Source organism: Phyllobates terribilis, unplaced genomic scaffold (assembly GCF_046119375.1).
Source record: "Phyllobates terribilis strain yellow unplaced genomic scaffold, ASM4611937v1 Scaffold_3__8_contigs__length_932513732, whole genome shotgun sequence".
Lineage (NCBI taxonomy): Eukaryota > Metazoa > Chordata > Amphibia > Anura > Dendrobatidae > Phyllobates > Phyllobates terribilis.
The window spans coordinates 515,919,882-515,936,290 of record NW_027362763.1 but is presented as its reverse complement, the minus strand read 5'-3'; the positions used below and the strand labels follow the sequence as shown (position 1 = coordinate 515,936,290).

Here is a 16,409-nt window from a genome sequence, read left to right as displayed (position 1 = left end):
GCCACTTTATCGTTATCCAAATGTGTAGGCAGGGTAAGACTTGTGGCGCTTACTAATATTGCAGGTTCTCCTCCTGCAGTTGTTAGTGCAACCTGCCTCCTAGACTGCACAGCTCCTCTGTTATCAACATGGCACCTGATGGAGTAAGATGTGGCCAGACCAATCCATTAGTCTCTTCCAAATGAAAAACAGTCTTCTTATGTAAGTGTTTTATGTTTGGAGGGTGACAATGGACAAACTTGGTCCCATGTCCCTCCATCAGCTGTCATTTTGTGGACAGGTAAGCTGTGCAGTCTGTGAGGTTGACTGAATAGTCGAGTAGAGTAGGAGAACCTGGAATGCTTAAACATTAGTAATATTTCAAACACGTTTTGTAAAAATAATGATAAAGTGGCCCACCCTTTTAAGAAAAAAAGGAATGACCCAACTGGTTGCCTTATGCAACTCCAAAGATCTTTTGAAGTTTTTCAATGCTATATTCATTGAAATTTAGGCTTTAGAGACAAATTTGGGCTTAGCATATTAATAATGTAGCTATAAGTAAATAAATAGACACTTACAAAGTGTAATAATTTGAAGTACCAATCACCAATCATGGTGACATAGGAAATAGAATGGAATTTTCTCTTAAGAACAATGACAAATATTACCTGGTTTGTCTCATTGCTCTACCATACGATGCTTTAATTAGAATGTATTGTATGTCATAAAGAATGTCCATGAAGTCCTCACGACTTACAGATCCTCCATCCATATGTTTCCATTCAAACTACAACACACACAAGCAAAATGCATGATTTAACTTTACCCATTACTGTATTGTTTATAATCTCTGGAACGCACTCTAAATGGAAAACAATACCTCTGTCATCTCAATGTCATGCCTAGTTAGGTGGCCATTTTGAGGATCTGGCACATTTCGTACAATAATTCTTTGGTTTGTGGAAGGACCACCTCTAATAACGAGCTGGGGCTCATAGGCTGATGGTCCGGTTTCTTCTTGAGCTTCAAAGTATATTGTGTACTTAAACTTTCCTCCATAAGCTGTTAGCTGCAAAATCGAATAAAAAATTACATTTTTATGTGGCTTTTACAAAACAATGCTATTTTCAAAATTACTTCATTTTGTTAACAATTCAGAATTAATTAAATGTAATATAAATAACATCATTTGAAGATAACTTTCACTTCACTGACACACTGAGGCTATGTGCCCACGTTGCGGAAATGAAGCATATTTTTTACACTTCTCCCTGGCAGGAAAAACGCATGCGGATTTTACATGCGGTTTTCCCGCCAGGTAGAAGCGTTTGTGAAGCGTCTTTGCATGCATTTCTGCATGCGGGTTATCATGCGCTTTTCCAAGCGATTTTAGCATCACTTGGAAAAGTGCTTGACAACTTGTTCACACTATATAAATCCATGCAACCGGCATAGATTTATATAATGTGACCAAGTTAGTTAAAAAAAGAATTTAAGAATGGTGAAAAATAAAAAAATAAAAGTTTATACTCACCTTCCGATGTCTTCCCGGTGTTTTGTCTGCTCCGTCCGGTGTCTTGCACTGCTTGCGGTAGTGTGAAGGACCTGCGGTGACGTCATTGAGCCATGTGATGGGTCACATGACTCAGTGACATCATGGCAGGTCCTTCACATCAACGCGAACATTGCAAGACACCGTCCCGGAGCAGACAAAACACCGGGAAGACATCGGAAGGTGAGTATAAACTTTATTTTTTATTTTAAATTCTTTCTTTACAGTTTTCTATTGTAACCAGGTCTGGATGAGAGTCCTCTCTCCTCCAGACTTGGATACCATCAGCACATTGAAACGCATATAATCCATGAGTACAAATGTACTGACACGGATTATATGCGTCTCAATGCAAGTCAATGGCGGCGATTACGCTAATTGTCTGCAAAATTAATGGACATGCTGCGGATTTTTGAGCGCAGCATAAACGCTGCGGAAAAATCCGCAGCATGGGCATTGAAAGTGCGGCTTGTCATTGGGGACCATGGGGGGCGGATTACCAAGCATTTATGCAGCGGAAATTCCACAGCATAAACGCTTGTAAAACGCTACGTGAGCACACAGCCTTAAACAAATTTTTAAATGGTTTTCTTGTGACACCATGCACTTTTCCATGTGGCTTATTTTTTTATTGTTTGAACTTATGTAGATGAATATTAGCTATATATAGCGCATAGAAATATGTTGTCAATGCAATCTAGAAGGGCCATGCACACCACTGCATAAAAATATGACTATAAAAAGACATTTCTAGTGTTCATTAGACAAAAAAAACCGCACACACCACACACAACATGCTCTATTAGATTCCATACATCAGTATGATTCCACTGCTTGTGGATACTGTAAAAACGTAACCTACTATGATATTCAGGGAGCCAAAAAGAGCAGCACAAATGGTTCTGTATTATCCATTGTGCTAACAGTTTGTAAGGGAGGTTGGAGGATGATCTGAAAGTAACCATACTCACCCTCAAAATTACTATCATGCACTAATGAAAAAAATATTGCAGTGTCTGTGACCTGTAGTGATTTTTATGGAACCAAGTGATCCATCAATGGAATCCGGGTCTCTGTCACTAGTTCATGCTGACCCTACATAGGGTAAAGACTGTGAAACATTCTGGAATTGTTCTGCAGTTCTGTTCTGCTATGCCCTCAAATGTAAGAGAACCTTCCAAACAATGAACCTCTTCACAGACTCTAACTGTTAAGCTTGTACCACTTAATGTGACTACAAAATCTAAGACTTCTAGTTAGAAAAAAAATATTCATTGTATCTGCATTAGAAAATTAAATGTGCCATTTCAGAGGGGCAATACACCTCTTTCATGCTTGTGCTCAGAATCAGGCGATAGACATAAAATATCACTATAAGGGATTATATGTTGTAAGATTGTGATAGATTGATGTAAATTCCTATAATAATACAGTACCCTTTTGGGAAAGAATAAAAAAAAAATTATGTTTAATTACCGGGGACGTATTAGTACGCATATTTGCGTACCGCCAGTTCAGTGAGGGCTGCTGCGCTGAGCCCTCACTGAACGGAGCACATGTCAGCTGATTCTTACAGCTGACATGTGCCCGCAACAGCCACGGGTGGAATCGCGATCCACCCACGGCTGTTAACATGTTAAATGCCGCTGTCAATCTCTGACAGCAGCATTTAACGCGCGCTTCCGGGTAGCGCGTCATAAGCCCCGCCCACCGGCGACCCTGTCACGTGATCGCGGGTCGCCGATGGGTGGGCATGACAACCCAGGGTCTGCAGCAGACGCCTGTGGTTGTCATGATCTTGTCGCTATGAGCGCCACCTAGTGGTCGGCGCTCATAGCACAGGACCATTTCTGCTGCATGCAGGGGACCTGCTCGTCCCCTGTATGTAGCAGAGGCGATCGGATAGTTGCTGCTTCTAGTCTCCTATGGAGACTATAGAAGCATGCAAAAAGTAAAAAAAAAATGTTTTTAAAAGTATAAAAAAAATTAAAAAAATATAAAAGTTTAAATCACCCCCCTTTTGCCCCATTCAAAATAAAATAATAAAAAATAAACCCCACATATACATATTTGGTATCGCCGCGTTCAGAATCGCCCGATCTATCAATATAAAAAAAGTATTAATCCGATCGGTAAACGGCGTAACGAGAAAAAATTTCTAAACGCCAGAATTACGTTTTTTTGTCGCCGCAAAATTGCAATAAAATGCAATAACGGGCGATCAAAACATCGGATCTACCCCAAATGTTATCAATAAAAATGTCAGCCCGGTGCGCAAAAAATAAGCCATGAACCAGCCCCAAATCACGAAAAATGGAGACGCTACGGGTCTTAGAAAATGGCGCTATTTTTTTTTTTTTTTTTTACCAAATTTTGGAATTTTTTTTCACCACTTAAATATAAAAGAACCTATACATGCTTGGTGTCTATGAACTCGTAATGACCTGTAGAATAAGAAGAGCAGGTCAGTTTTAGCATTCAGTGAACGTGGTAAAAAAAATTAATAAAAAACAACTGTGGTATTGCACTTTTTTTGCAATTTTACCGCACTTGGAATTTTTTTCCCGTTTTCCCGTACAAGATATGGCAAAACTAGTAATGGCGTTGAAAAGGACAACTCGTCCCGCAAAAAATAAGCCCTCACATGGCCATATTGACCAAAAAATAAAAACGTTATGGCTCTGGGAACAAGGGGAGCAAAAACGAAAATGGAAAAACGGAAAATGCTCTGGGGCTAAAAAATATATATTAAATTATTTTCCCATCTCCTCCTCCTTCTGCTTGACTGACGGCTCCTTTGTCTGAAGTCACACAGCATAAAGGCTGTCAGTCAAAGAGGAGGAGGCAGTACTGGGCGGGGAATACAGCTGGAGTGACAGAGGCTCCAGATCTACAAATAGTTCTTCATCCTCATGTGTATATCATTTCAAATGTTTATTTCTCAGAAACAGAGGAATGGACTCGTCATGTAATGTTATTGTTAGACTTGTCTTTGAAAGAGCTACATGTATAATATACATGGACATATAAATAGTTTGGGTGGTGAATTTCTGTTGACAGATTTTCTTCAAGTACAATGAAAGGGATTATTCAGTGTCACTCAGTTTTATGTCAATGACATTATGGCTCCATACAGTTAACAGTACACATGCAATATTTATACATGAGCGGCACCAAATAACCCATCTATGACAAGGGAAAACTTTCAACATGTTTAAGGATTGTGAAAAAAGGAAAACCAAACAAAAAAAAATGTTTTTTTTAATCTGGTCAATCAATAAATAATAACAGTGGAGCACAAAGAAATAAAAAAAAAACAAAAACAAGAAATAATAATGATTACTGAAGCACTAAATTATAGTACAGAATATCAAGGAAATGATCTTAACATTGACAAGCAGCAAATTCATTTCACTTTCTTCTTCAGCACAAAGAAAGCAGTTGTCTTTCTAATAACCTATGAGGATGTTTCCCTAAACAATATTTCAGCTTCCTTGAACTATTTGTAATATTGAAAGAATCAAAAGACTAAAAAACATCCCCTCTTTTCAAGCAGATGATAGAAAAACATTTCAATATAAAACGTCTTACCCATAGGCAGAACAGACAAGCCCTTTTTATTAAAATTACATATTTGATGTGATTAATAAAACTGTGAAGCAATGGGGGAAATACACAGAAGAGACATAAAACATGATTTGTATTCCAAGCAAGTCATAGTGCAATGAAATAAGAAGGTTACATGGTAACAATTAATGTGTTCCTTCCATAAAGACATAATAATTTAGGAACAAGTCTAGTCTATACTTCATGCTGCCAGTTATTAAAAAGAAGTTTGGATAGATTCAACAGTGTTTCATCAGATCTTCTAAAAGTTATATAAAAGTTATGTAAAGAGCTAAGTAGCAGAGTGCAGATGCCATATGTAGTGTGGATTGCAAAAAATGTCTAATGTGGGACACAAGGACTAGCGTTGGAATATTTCCAGCCAAGAAAAAGGGGGTACAGAATCGGGGCGGGTGAGTGTAATCCAAGCATGTGATGCCAGGTAGATTTGTCTGCTTTACATGGAGTCCAGGACAAGTCTTATAAGTTCCTGGAATATTCTAGGAGAGGAGTATTGCTAATTTGCTCTTTCATCCACATACCTTACATCAACAATAAAAAAAAGTTAGAAGACAAAAAGATGCTAATTCCTTGGGCATTTTATAGTCAAGTAAAATACAGAAGTACATAATGATACACTAACATGATGGATCCATGTAATTATTTACCTTACGTCCTTCAAATTGTTCAGGTAGTTTCCAATAAAGTGGCTCAGAGTGGAGGTCTTGTTTCACTTGATCAATGTGTGCTATGATATCTGGATGATGGAAAAATACCCCTTTCGTAGTTCGTCGCTGCAAGTTGAAGTCTGTCAATTCTATTACAGTCTGATCAGGCTTTAATGATTGCTATAAAATAAGAGAAGGTATTTATAAAAGAAAAAATAAAGAAAATGGTTAACATTGAATTTGTTGTAGACACTTAGAAGCAAAAAAAACAGTAAAAACAATGTGACATTAATTTTGTTTTTTTATCCATTAATCAGTTTCCCCAAATATTTTATTTTAACAAGATCCATAACCTATACGGTGGATCCATTAAGAAACCTTTTGCTCTGTTAAAATAAGAAGAGACTAGCGAACCCAAACTGTAAAGTTCGGGGTTCGTACCGCACAGGTAGTGTCCGATGCTGAACTCTGAACACCTACTTCTCCTGGAAGTCCTTTTTTGTTTTCAGAGTTCTGGGAGGAGAGAGAAACCTAACCCTTACTACGACCATTTTAGAATACCAAAGTCCGAGTCCCCATTGCCTTCTATGGGGTTCAGGTTCTGGTTAAACTGTAGGAAGAGTTCTGGTACCAGAATCAAACTTTGGACTAAAGTTCGGTCGAACTCGACGAACCCGAACTTCCACGGTTCCACTTATCCCTAATAATGAGACATATAAAATGTTGAGGCATACAGAGGCAGAGTTGGGCTCCAGGCACAATTCTTCTATTTACTCCTATAGGAGCCATATTAATATTCCACACAACTTGCATCTCTGTTAGTAATATTAACTTTTATCATTTTTATATCTGAAGGTTTGTTACAATTGTTTTCAGGGGTGGACATACCATTGGTACAACCTGTGCAGCTGCACAGGGGCCCAAGAGATAACGGGACCCATTTCTACCTCCAAAGCAGGTGGCATTGTGCATTATGATGAGCTATCAGACTGCAAAGAGCCCATATACTGTTCTTGCATAGGGGCTTCTTTGGTCTTAGTCCGCTCTTCATTGTTTCCATACTAGGCAAAGTTTAGTACTTCCTTACTTATCAACTTCAATTAGAGGTCTTGAAGATTGTGAAAAACTGTAATACAAAGAATGCTGCAACTATTTAGTATACATACAGTATATGTTCAATTTTATTTATGCTTGGAAATCACTTTACTAGATATTAGAAATCACAATTTGTAGCACAGTATAAGCTATAAGCACTATGCAGTCAGGAGTTTGGTTCGAAAGTCTCTTATTGTCTAACAACTGGCGCTGAGCAGACAAATTGTAAAATAAGAAGTTAAAAGAATATACTGAATGTTTTGGCATTTATTAGCTGCTTCAGCGTGTTTTACTAAAATATACCAGCAGGAACCTACATTACAGTATTAAATGGCTCAACAGCTTCCTACTCACCCACATTCGGATCAGTCCATCTGCTTCTGTGCACTGGGTAGTCAGGCCAAAGCAGTAACAGCTGCTACATCCAAGTGGATTCCCTACATGAAGTCCAAAAGTGCTGGGTTTGCATCTGTCACAGTGGACTCCTTCCACATTCATCTGTAAAAGAGACACTTCACAAACTTAGTGGAAGTAAACTCATGTTCATGTTAAGAAACCTTGGGTTTTTTAGAATCAGATTTTTGTACAGTCCAATTATGAAGACGTATTTTAAGCTGTTTTACTTTCATAGCTAACAGAATATAGACAGACAAATTTATAAACATATAGATTGTCTTACCATTTATGAAAAAAATTCTACATACAGTGGTGTGAAAAAGTGTTTGCCCCCTTCCTGATTTCATATTCTTTTGCACGATTGTCACACTTAAATGTTTCAGATCACAAAATAAATTTAAATATTAGTCAAAGATAACACAAGACACACAAAATGCAGTTTTTAAATGAAGGTCTTTATTAAGGGGAAAAGAAATCCACACTTACAGGGTCCTGTGTGAAAAAGTCATTGCCCCCTAAGCCTGATACCTGGTTGGGCCACCCTTAGCAGTAACAACTGCAATCAATCATTTACTATACCTGGCAATGAGTAGTCTTTTACAATGCTCTGGAGGAATTTTGGCCCACTCATCTTTGCAAAATTGTTGCAATTCAGCCACATTGGAGAGTTTCCGTGCATGAACCTCCTTTTTAAGGTCACGCCACAGTATCTCAATCGATTAAAGGGGTTGTTCAGTACTTTTAAAAAAATGGCAGTGTGATTTAATGATAAATACAACCTTCTTTTAATCACTGTTCCCTGCTGATACTGCCTGTGAGCGGCGCTATCACAGGCCGCTCACAGGCAGCACGTGACCCCCGGCTGCAGCTGGCGCTGACATCCGCTGATGTCACAAGTTGCTGCTGCAGCCGAGGGTCCCTCTTCCGCGTTCCACTTGTGGCTGCTGGGTTGTGGGTGTGGTTATTCCCCTGTATCACACCCGGCATCCACCATGCGTTCTCCCTGTCCTCATTCACTGGGAAAGCATGCAGTGGATTCTGGGAGTGATGCAGGGGAATAACCCCTCCCACATCCCAGCAGCCACCGCGGGGACCCCAGCACTGAGTCACGCCTCACTTGTCCTGACGTCAGCGTGGGGTCACGTGCTGCCTGTGAGCAGCCACCGATAGCGCCGCTCACAGGCAGTATCAGCAGCGCAAGGTAATTAGAAAGGAGGTTGTATTTATCATTTAAACACACTGGCATTTTTTTTAAAGTACCAGACAACCCATTTAAGGTCAGGACTTTGACTAGGCCACTCCAAAGTCTTAATTTTGTTTTTCTTAAGCCATTCAAAGGTGGACTTGCTGGTGTGTTTTTGATCATTGTCCTGCTGCATAACACAAATGCGCTTCAGCTTGAGGTCACGAACAGACGGCCAGAAAATCTCTTTCAGGATTTTTTGGTAGAAAGCAGAATTCATGGTTCCATTTACCACAGCAAATCTTCCAGGTCCTGAAACAGCCCTGGACCATCTCGCTACCCCCACCATATTTTACAGTTGATATGATGTTCTTTTTTTGAAATGGTGTGTTCCTTCTACGCCAGATGTAATGGGGCATACACCTTCCAAAAAGTTCAACTTTTGTCTCGTCAGTCCGCAGAGTTTTTTCCCAAAAGTCTTTGCGAACATCAAGATGTTTTCTTGCAAAATTGAGATAAGCCTTTATGTTCTTTTTGCTCAGCAGTGGTTTTCATCTTGGAACTCTGCCATGCATGCTATTTTTGCCCAGTCTCTTTCTTATGTTGGAGTCATGAACGCTGACCTTAACTGAGGCAAGTGTGGCCTCCAGTCCTTTTGTGACCTTTTGGATGAGTCGTCGCTGCTCTCTTGGGATAATTTTGGTCAGCCATCCACTACTGTGAAGGTTCAGCACTGTTCCATGTTTTCGCCATTTGTGGATAATGGCTCTCACTGTAGTTCACTGGAGCCCCAGAGCTTTAGAGATGGCTTTATAACCCTTTCCAGACTGATAGATCTCAACTACTTAATTTCTCATTTGTTCTTAAATTTCTTTGGATCGCAGCATGATATCTAGCTTTTGAGGATCTTTTGGTCTACTTCACTTTGTCAGACCATATAATACCTTTACATGGTCCGTCTGTTCCTCTGTTACTGAGAAATCAGTGGTTTAATTTATTTTCAAATGAGCTTGTAGGTCTAAAGCCCTTATTAAACCAGCTCTATTCCCTGCCCACTCCCTCATATCCTGTTTCACTGAAGGATTCTTTGCCTGAAGTCACACATCATAAAGGCTGTCAGTCAAGCAAGTAGAGGGGAAGGGGATGTAGCTAGAGTCACAGATGCTCCAGATCTACAGACTCATTTGCATATTAATTCAAACAATGATTACTCAGTATTTGGCGAACCTACTGGCAATGCAAATGTATGGCTGGACTTGTTTTTGAAAAAGCTAAATTCTAATATAAATAGTAGTGATGAGCAAGCATGCTCGCCACTGCTCGGTACTCGACGCAGCATCTCAGTACTCGAGATGCTGGGAGCTCGCTGAGTACTTTTGAGATGCTCGGGCGGGAGCTCGGGTCCCCGTCCTGCATGTCTGGCTCTATTTGGAGTACCAATCATGCAGGGATTGTCTGCCACTCACTGTAATGTCACAGCCATGGTGGTTGTGGCATTACAGTGATTGCCCAAATCGATGGGAACAGTGATCACAGTGAAACATGAAAAGCCGGCATTTCATCAGCGGCATACACCGGTACCCGACAAATTAGAACAGAAAAAATAGAGCATCACACATAGATTAGAGAGATAGAAACATGTCAGTCACATATATAATAAGTACAGTGACAGTGTTGGTTACTGTACTTGTTATTTAGTGTTAAAATAAAGGATTTATTAAAAAAAAAATAATAGTGTTTTCATGCACCCGTCTCTTTAAAAAAGCAGGCCGGCAATTCTTCAGCGGCATTCATCGGTACCCGACAATTTAGAACAGAAAGAATAGAGCATCACACATAGATTAGATAGATAGAAACATGTCAGTCACATATATAATAAGTAGAGTGACAGTGTTGGTTACTGTACTTGTCATTTAGTGTTAAAATAAAGGATTTATTTAAAAAAAAATTGGCGTAGGCTTCCCCATAATTTTAGTCTCTAGCGGAGGTTAAGCAGACGGCTGGGGCAGATGTTTAAAGCCTGGGAAGGGGGTAATACCCACGGAGCTTCCCAGGCTACTAATATCAGCCCCCAGCTGAATACCTAGCCTTTACCAGCTATTAAAATGAGGGACCCCCAAAAGAATTACGTGGGGTCCCCCCTATTTGAATAGATAGCAAAGGCTAGGCAGACAGCTGGGGGCTGATATTAATAGCCAAGGAAGGGTGCCATGAATATTGGCCCCCTCCCAGGCTAGAAACACCAGCCGTCAGCCGCCCCAGAAATGGCGCATCCATAGGACCTGGCTGGACACAAAAATAGAGTGAAGCCCCACGTCAATTTTTTTTAAAATTATTTCATGAAATTCATGAAATAATTAAAAAAAAATTGACGTGTGACTTTGCCTTATTTTTGTGTCCAGCCAGGTACAGCATCCAGAAACGGGCTGCCCCCAACCACCAGCTGCCTATTTGTACCTGGCCAGACACAACAATATAGGGAAGCCCTTTTTTTTTTATTATTTCATGAATTTCATGAAATAATTAAAAAAAAAATACGTGGGGCTTCGCCCTATTTTTGTGTCCAGCCAGGTACAGCTAGGCAGCTGGGGGCTGGAATCCACAGCGCTGGGAGGCCCAAGCTTTCTGGGACCCCCCCCCCTGCAAATTGCAGTCCGCAGCCACCCCAGAAAATGGCGCGTTCATAGAAGCGCCATCTTCTGGCGCTGTACCCAACTCATCCAGGGCCCTGGTGCGGTGGCTCACTGGGTAATAAAGGGGTTAGGGCCAGCTTGGTATTATCAGCTGGCACTAAGCCCGAAATTCATGGGGTCATGCCAATATTAGACATGACCGCCATGAATTTCTAGTAAAGTATTTAAAAAAAACACAGCACCCAGAATAAAGTCCTTTAATTGAAATAAACACACCATTTTTTAATGTTCTAAATTAAACCATACTTACCATCACGCCCATTCCAGCTGAAGCCAATGTCTTCTGCAATAAAAGTAAAATAATAAAGCAACCTCATCCAACACTGTCACTGTACTTATTATATATGTGACTGACATTTTTCTGTCTATCTAATCTATGTGTGATGCCCTATTCTTTCTGTTCTAACTTGTCGGGTACCGGTGTATGCCGCTGATGAATTGCCGGCCGGCTTTTTTAAAGAGACGGGTGCATGAAAATCGGAGGGCACTAGTGTGTTCCAAGTGCCCTGCTATGTTTTTCATGCACCCTCCTATATACCCTGCCTGCCTGTCTGCCTATATATTCTGCCTGCCTGACATTTAATTGAGCATCGTTCCCATCGATTTGGGCAATTTTTGACCTTCTTTAGACCGCCGGGGGGGACCACCAGAAAAATGCTCGAGTTTCCCATAGACTTACATTGGGCTCGTTGCTCGGGTCGAGCACCCGAGTATTCCAATGTGCTCGACCCGAGCTTCGAGCACCCGAGCATTTTAGTGCTCGCTCATCACTAAAATAGTCTAAATAAATAAAATCATGCAGACTTTTATTTTAAGGCGATATTTTGAATTTTTTAAAAAACTGTGCAGCTCTACTACTACTCTTCTTCATCGAAGCAAGAGAAGCTACAAGTGGACACCAATTTGTAGGTACAATATGGCCTTAATATTGATGTAGTTTGCTGTGAACAATACAGATGATTCAATCAAGAATCAAATTTGTAACTAATTTTAAAAAATGTACAGGTACTGATAAATTTGAACAATATGCTATTCAATTTGTACAAAAATATGCTAACCATCATTTTACAAATTTCAGAAGATTAGATCAGTCACAGAAAGCACACAGGACATCAGGGATAATGGACCAGTCTTCACTATTATGCTTTACAGCTATCACATCCCATGGTACAGTGCAGAGAACCAGGAGGGTGTAACGGGTCTGGGAGGTGGAACCTCTGAGCTACTATACAAGGGGGCGGTCCTTGTAAGGGAGCGGGTGGCAATCAGGGATGACGGGCAGGCAGTCACAGCAGGTGACCGGGACAGTCTCTGAGTGGACGGGCTGGAGGTCACGGCAAGTGACCGGGGCAGTCTCTGGAAGAACGGGCAGGAGGTCACGGCAAGTGACCGGGGCAGTCTCTGGAAGAACGGGCAGGGAGTTACGGCAAGTGACCGGGGCAGTCTCTGGATGAACGGGCAGGGAGTTAAAGCAAGTGACCGGGGCAGTCTCTGGGTAAAGGGTAGGTACGACCTGTGATGGCAGAGCCTCCGGGTAGGCTAGCAGGCAGATGGTAGATGTGTGCTCCCAGGTGAGCAAGCGAGAGTCTCTGGAATGGTAGGTGGTCACAGCACGTGACGGCGAAGCCTCCAGGTAGGCTAGCAGGCAGGTAACAGGTGGGCGCTCCCAGGTGAGCGGGCAGGAGTCTCTGGAAAGGCAGATGGTCACAGCACGTGACGGCGGAGCCTCCAGGTAGGCTAGCAGGCAGGTAACAGGTGTGCGCTCCCAGGTGAGCGGGCAGGAGTCTCTGAAAAGGCAGATGGTCACAGCACGTGACGGCGGAGCCTCCAGGTAGGCTAGCAGGCAGGTAACAGGTGTGCGCTCCCAGGTGAGCGGGCAAGCTGGTCCATAGACAGACTGACAGGAGTTGGAAGGCAGACCGTCGGACCTCAGGCTAGCAGGCAGGTGACTGGATATCAGGCAGGACAAAGGCAGCAAGCTGGCAGGAATCTGGCAGGTAACTGGCAGGTAACTGGCAACGGGACCTGAGGGCTGAAGCACAGGTGAGACACAGGTGCAAACAACATTGCTCGGGCACCTCCATTTTGGAGGAGGTGCCCTTTATATGGGAGGTCCTCCGGCAATTGGCCGGGGACTCCTTAGGACGGCGCGCGCGGTCCCTTTAAGAGAGGGGGAGCGCGCGCGCGCCCTAAGCACACTGCCGGGGAAGGAGCGCGCGCCGGAAGCAGCGGGGAGAGCAGCGCTGGAGGACGCCGCGCCAGGAGCGGGGAGGTGAGAGGGACGGCGTCTCTGCCTAGAACGGGGCAGAGACGCCGATGCTACAGAGGGACTATCATAACCTGTATAAAATTAGAGGCAGGGAATGCAGCAGCCATTTGTGGTGAATCTGGATCATGAGAGGAAGTCACAACTAATAAATTAGCTTTCAAAATAGGGATATAAAACATAATATATATAATAATAATGTCGTACATTTTTTTAGGGCAATTAGAGGTTTTGGCGTACTGTTGATTATGTTTGAATTGACTCATTGCAAATCAATTTTCCTGGGACAGTTTGGTGAACCTAACAAATTCAAATTTTAAAAGATTTTCTCATCTTTACTACACAATTATTACATATAAATACTAATGAATATTCGGCACACTTCATCCATTTTAACCCCTCTCTCCTCTCTTCTCCTATGTACAGCTGTCATGCTCTCTTCACAATGTTATACCACACAGATCCATTCATTCCCACCATACAACACAGGAAATGCTCTCACAAATCACTCAACCATCTGCTCACTCTCTGTATCTTCCTTCTCTTAGTCGCAGGTGATATTTTTCCTAATCCAGGACCCTCTAGTAATAATAACACTAACTCTTTCCCTGTTACATTCAGAAACCCAGCTAATCTCATTAATATTCCCTGCATATCTTCTGTCTCATTCAACTGTGCCCTTTGGAATGCACGCTCTGCATGTAATAAACTCTCTAACATCCATGACTTTTTCCTCTCTAATTCTCTCAACCTTTTGGCTCTCACCGAAACCTGGATCCAGCAGTCAGATACCACCGCCGTGGCAGCTCTCTCCTATGGTGGCCTACACTTCTCTCATAACCCGAGACCTGACAACAGATCAGGTGGAGGTGTTGGTCTGCTTCTTTCAACAAAATGTACTTTTCAGGTTATCCCCCCAGTACCCTCCCTTATCTTCCCTTCTTTTGAGGCCCACACAGTCAAACTCTACCGGCCCTTCTCCCTGCGAGTGACGGTTGTCTATCGCCCTCCAGGTCCCTCCCGTCAGTTCCTGGATCACTTTGCTGCCTAGCTTCCAAATTTTCTATCCTGTGACATCCCCACTCTAATCATGGGAGATTTTAACATCCCAATTGGCGATTCTCTTTCCCCATCTGTCGCTAATCTTTTATCCCAACCTCCTCCTTTGGCCTTTCACAGCTTGCTAATTCTCCTACACATGAAGACGGGAACACATTGGACCTGATCTGGACCGGCTTTGCGCAGTACATGACTTTACTAACTCTTTTTTAATTTATGAAAAAGTTGCAATTATCATTGGCCCCAATCTCCTCCCTTTCATGACCCGACTCTGCATTGAAGCATTATAACGAAATATTGCTATGCGTCCAGGATGAAGCTGCACCTCCTACACAAAGAACAATTCGGCATAGATGGCGACAAACCTGGCACACGCATCAAACACGTCTTCTCCAGAGGTGCTCCAGGTGCGCTGAACGTCTATGGAGAAAATCGAATCTGCCCGAAGATTTCCTCCATTATAAATTTATGCTGAAAACATGTAACTCTGCCCTTCACCTCTCCAAACAAACTTACTTTAACAATCTCATCATCTCACTTTCTAATAATCCTAAACACCTCATTGACACATTTCATTCTCTCCTCAATCAAACAGCACAGGCCCCGACTACCGACCTCAGCGTTGACGATCTGGCCAATTATTTAAAAAAAAAAATTGACCATATCTGACAGGAAATTTTCTCCCAATCCCCAAACGTTATGCATGCTCTCCCCCGCAATATTGTATCTTGCTCACTTTCTGACTCTGAACCAGTCACGGAAGATGAAGTGATCAGGCTCATTGCATCTTCTCGCCCTACTACCTGCACCAGTGACCATATTCCCTCACATCTCCTTCAGTCCCTTTCTCCAGCTGTCACCACTCACCTAACTAAAATTTTCAACCTCTCCCTCTCATCTGGTATCTTTCCCTCTACTTTTAAACACGCCAGCATACATCCATTACTTAAAAAAACATCCCTTGACCAGAACTGCACGGCCAACTACAGACCTGTTTCCAATCTTCCATTTATCTCTAAACTCCTGGAACGCCTGGTCCATTCCCGTCTAATCCGCTATCTCTCAGACAACTCTCTTCTTGACCCTCTGCAATCTGGTTTCCGCTCTTTACATTCTACTGAAACTGCCCTCACTAAAGTCTCTAATGATCTACTAACAGCTAAATCTAATGGTCACTACTCCCTGCTGATTCTAATGGATCTCTCTGCAGCATTCAACACTGTGGATCACCACCTCCTCTTCGCTATGCTCCGCTCTATCGGCCTCAAGGACACTGCTCTCTCCTGGTTCTCCTCCTATTTCTCTGACCGCTCCTTCTCTGTGTCTTTTGCCGGCTCCTCCTCCTCTCTCCTTCCCCTTACTGTCGGGGTTCCTCAAGGATCAGTCCTAGGCCCTCTTCTTTTCTCCTTATACACCACTCCTATTGGACAAACAATCAGCAGATTCGGTTTTCAGTACCATCTCTATGCTGATGACACCCAATTATACACCTCGGCTCCGGACATCACCCCTGTATTACTACAAAAGACCAGTGATTGTCTTTCTACTGTGTCTAACATTATGTCCTCCCTCTGCCTAAAACTGAATCTGTCAAAAGCTGAACTACTCGTATTTCCTCCCTCCAATAACCTACCTGTGCCCGATATTGCCATTTCCGTTTGTGGCTCAACCATTACTCCCCAGCAACAAGCCCGCTGTCTTGGGGTCATTTTTGATTCAGATCTTTCCTTCACTCCTCACATCAAATCACTCGCTCGTTCATGTCATCTACACCTCAAAAACATCTCAAGAATCAGGACATTTCTCACCTTTGACTCGGCAAAAACTCTTACTGTAGCTCTTATTCTTTCTTGTCTCGACTATTGCAACTCTCTACTAATCGGTCTCCTTCTTACTAAACTCTCCCCTC

At 42.3% G+C, this 16,409-nt stretch overlaps 1 protein-coding gene across 6 annotated transcripts in view; it reads right to left on the bottom strand.

Annotated features, from left to right (window-relative positions):
* Positions 1-16,409, bottom strand: part of LAMA2 (laminin subunit alpha 2) — a 1,447,346-nt gene that overhangs the window by 452,364 nt on the left and 978,573 nt on the right. For all 6 annotated transcript variants that reach the window (XM_073676060.1, XM_073676058.1, XM_073676059.1 and 3 more), the window contains 4 exons: positions 7,258-7,401; positions 5,809-5,988; positions 863-1,051; positions 651-769 (listed from right to left, as the gene is read on the bottom strand). In XM_073676060.1, coding sequence (XP_073532161.1) covers positions 651-769; positions 863-1,051; positions 5,809-5,988; positions 7,258-7,401 — 632 coding nt within the window. The remainder of the gene's footprint in view (positions 1-650; positions 770-862; positions 1,052-5,808; positions 5,989-7,257; positions 7,402-16,409) is intronic.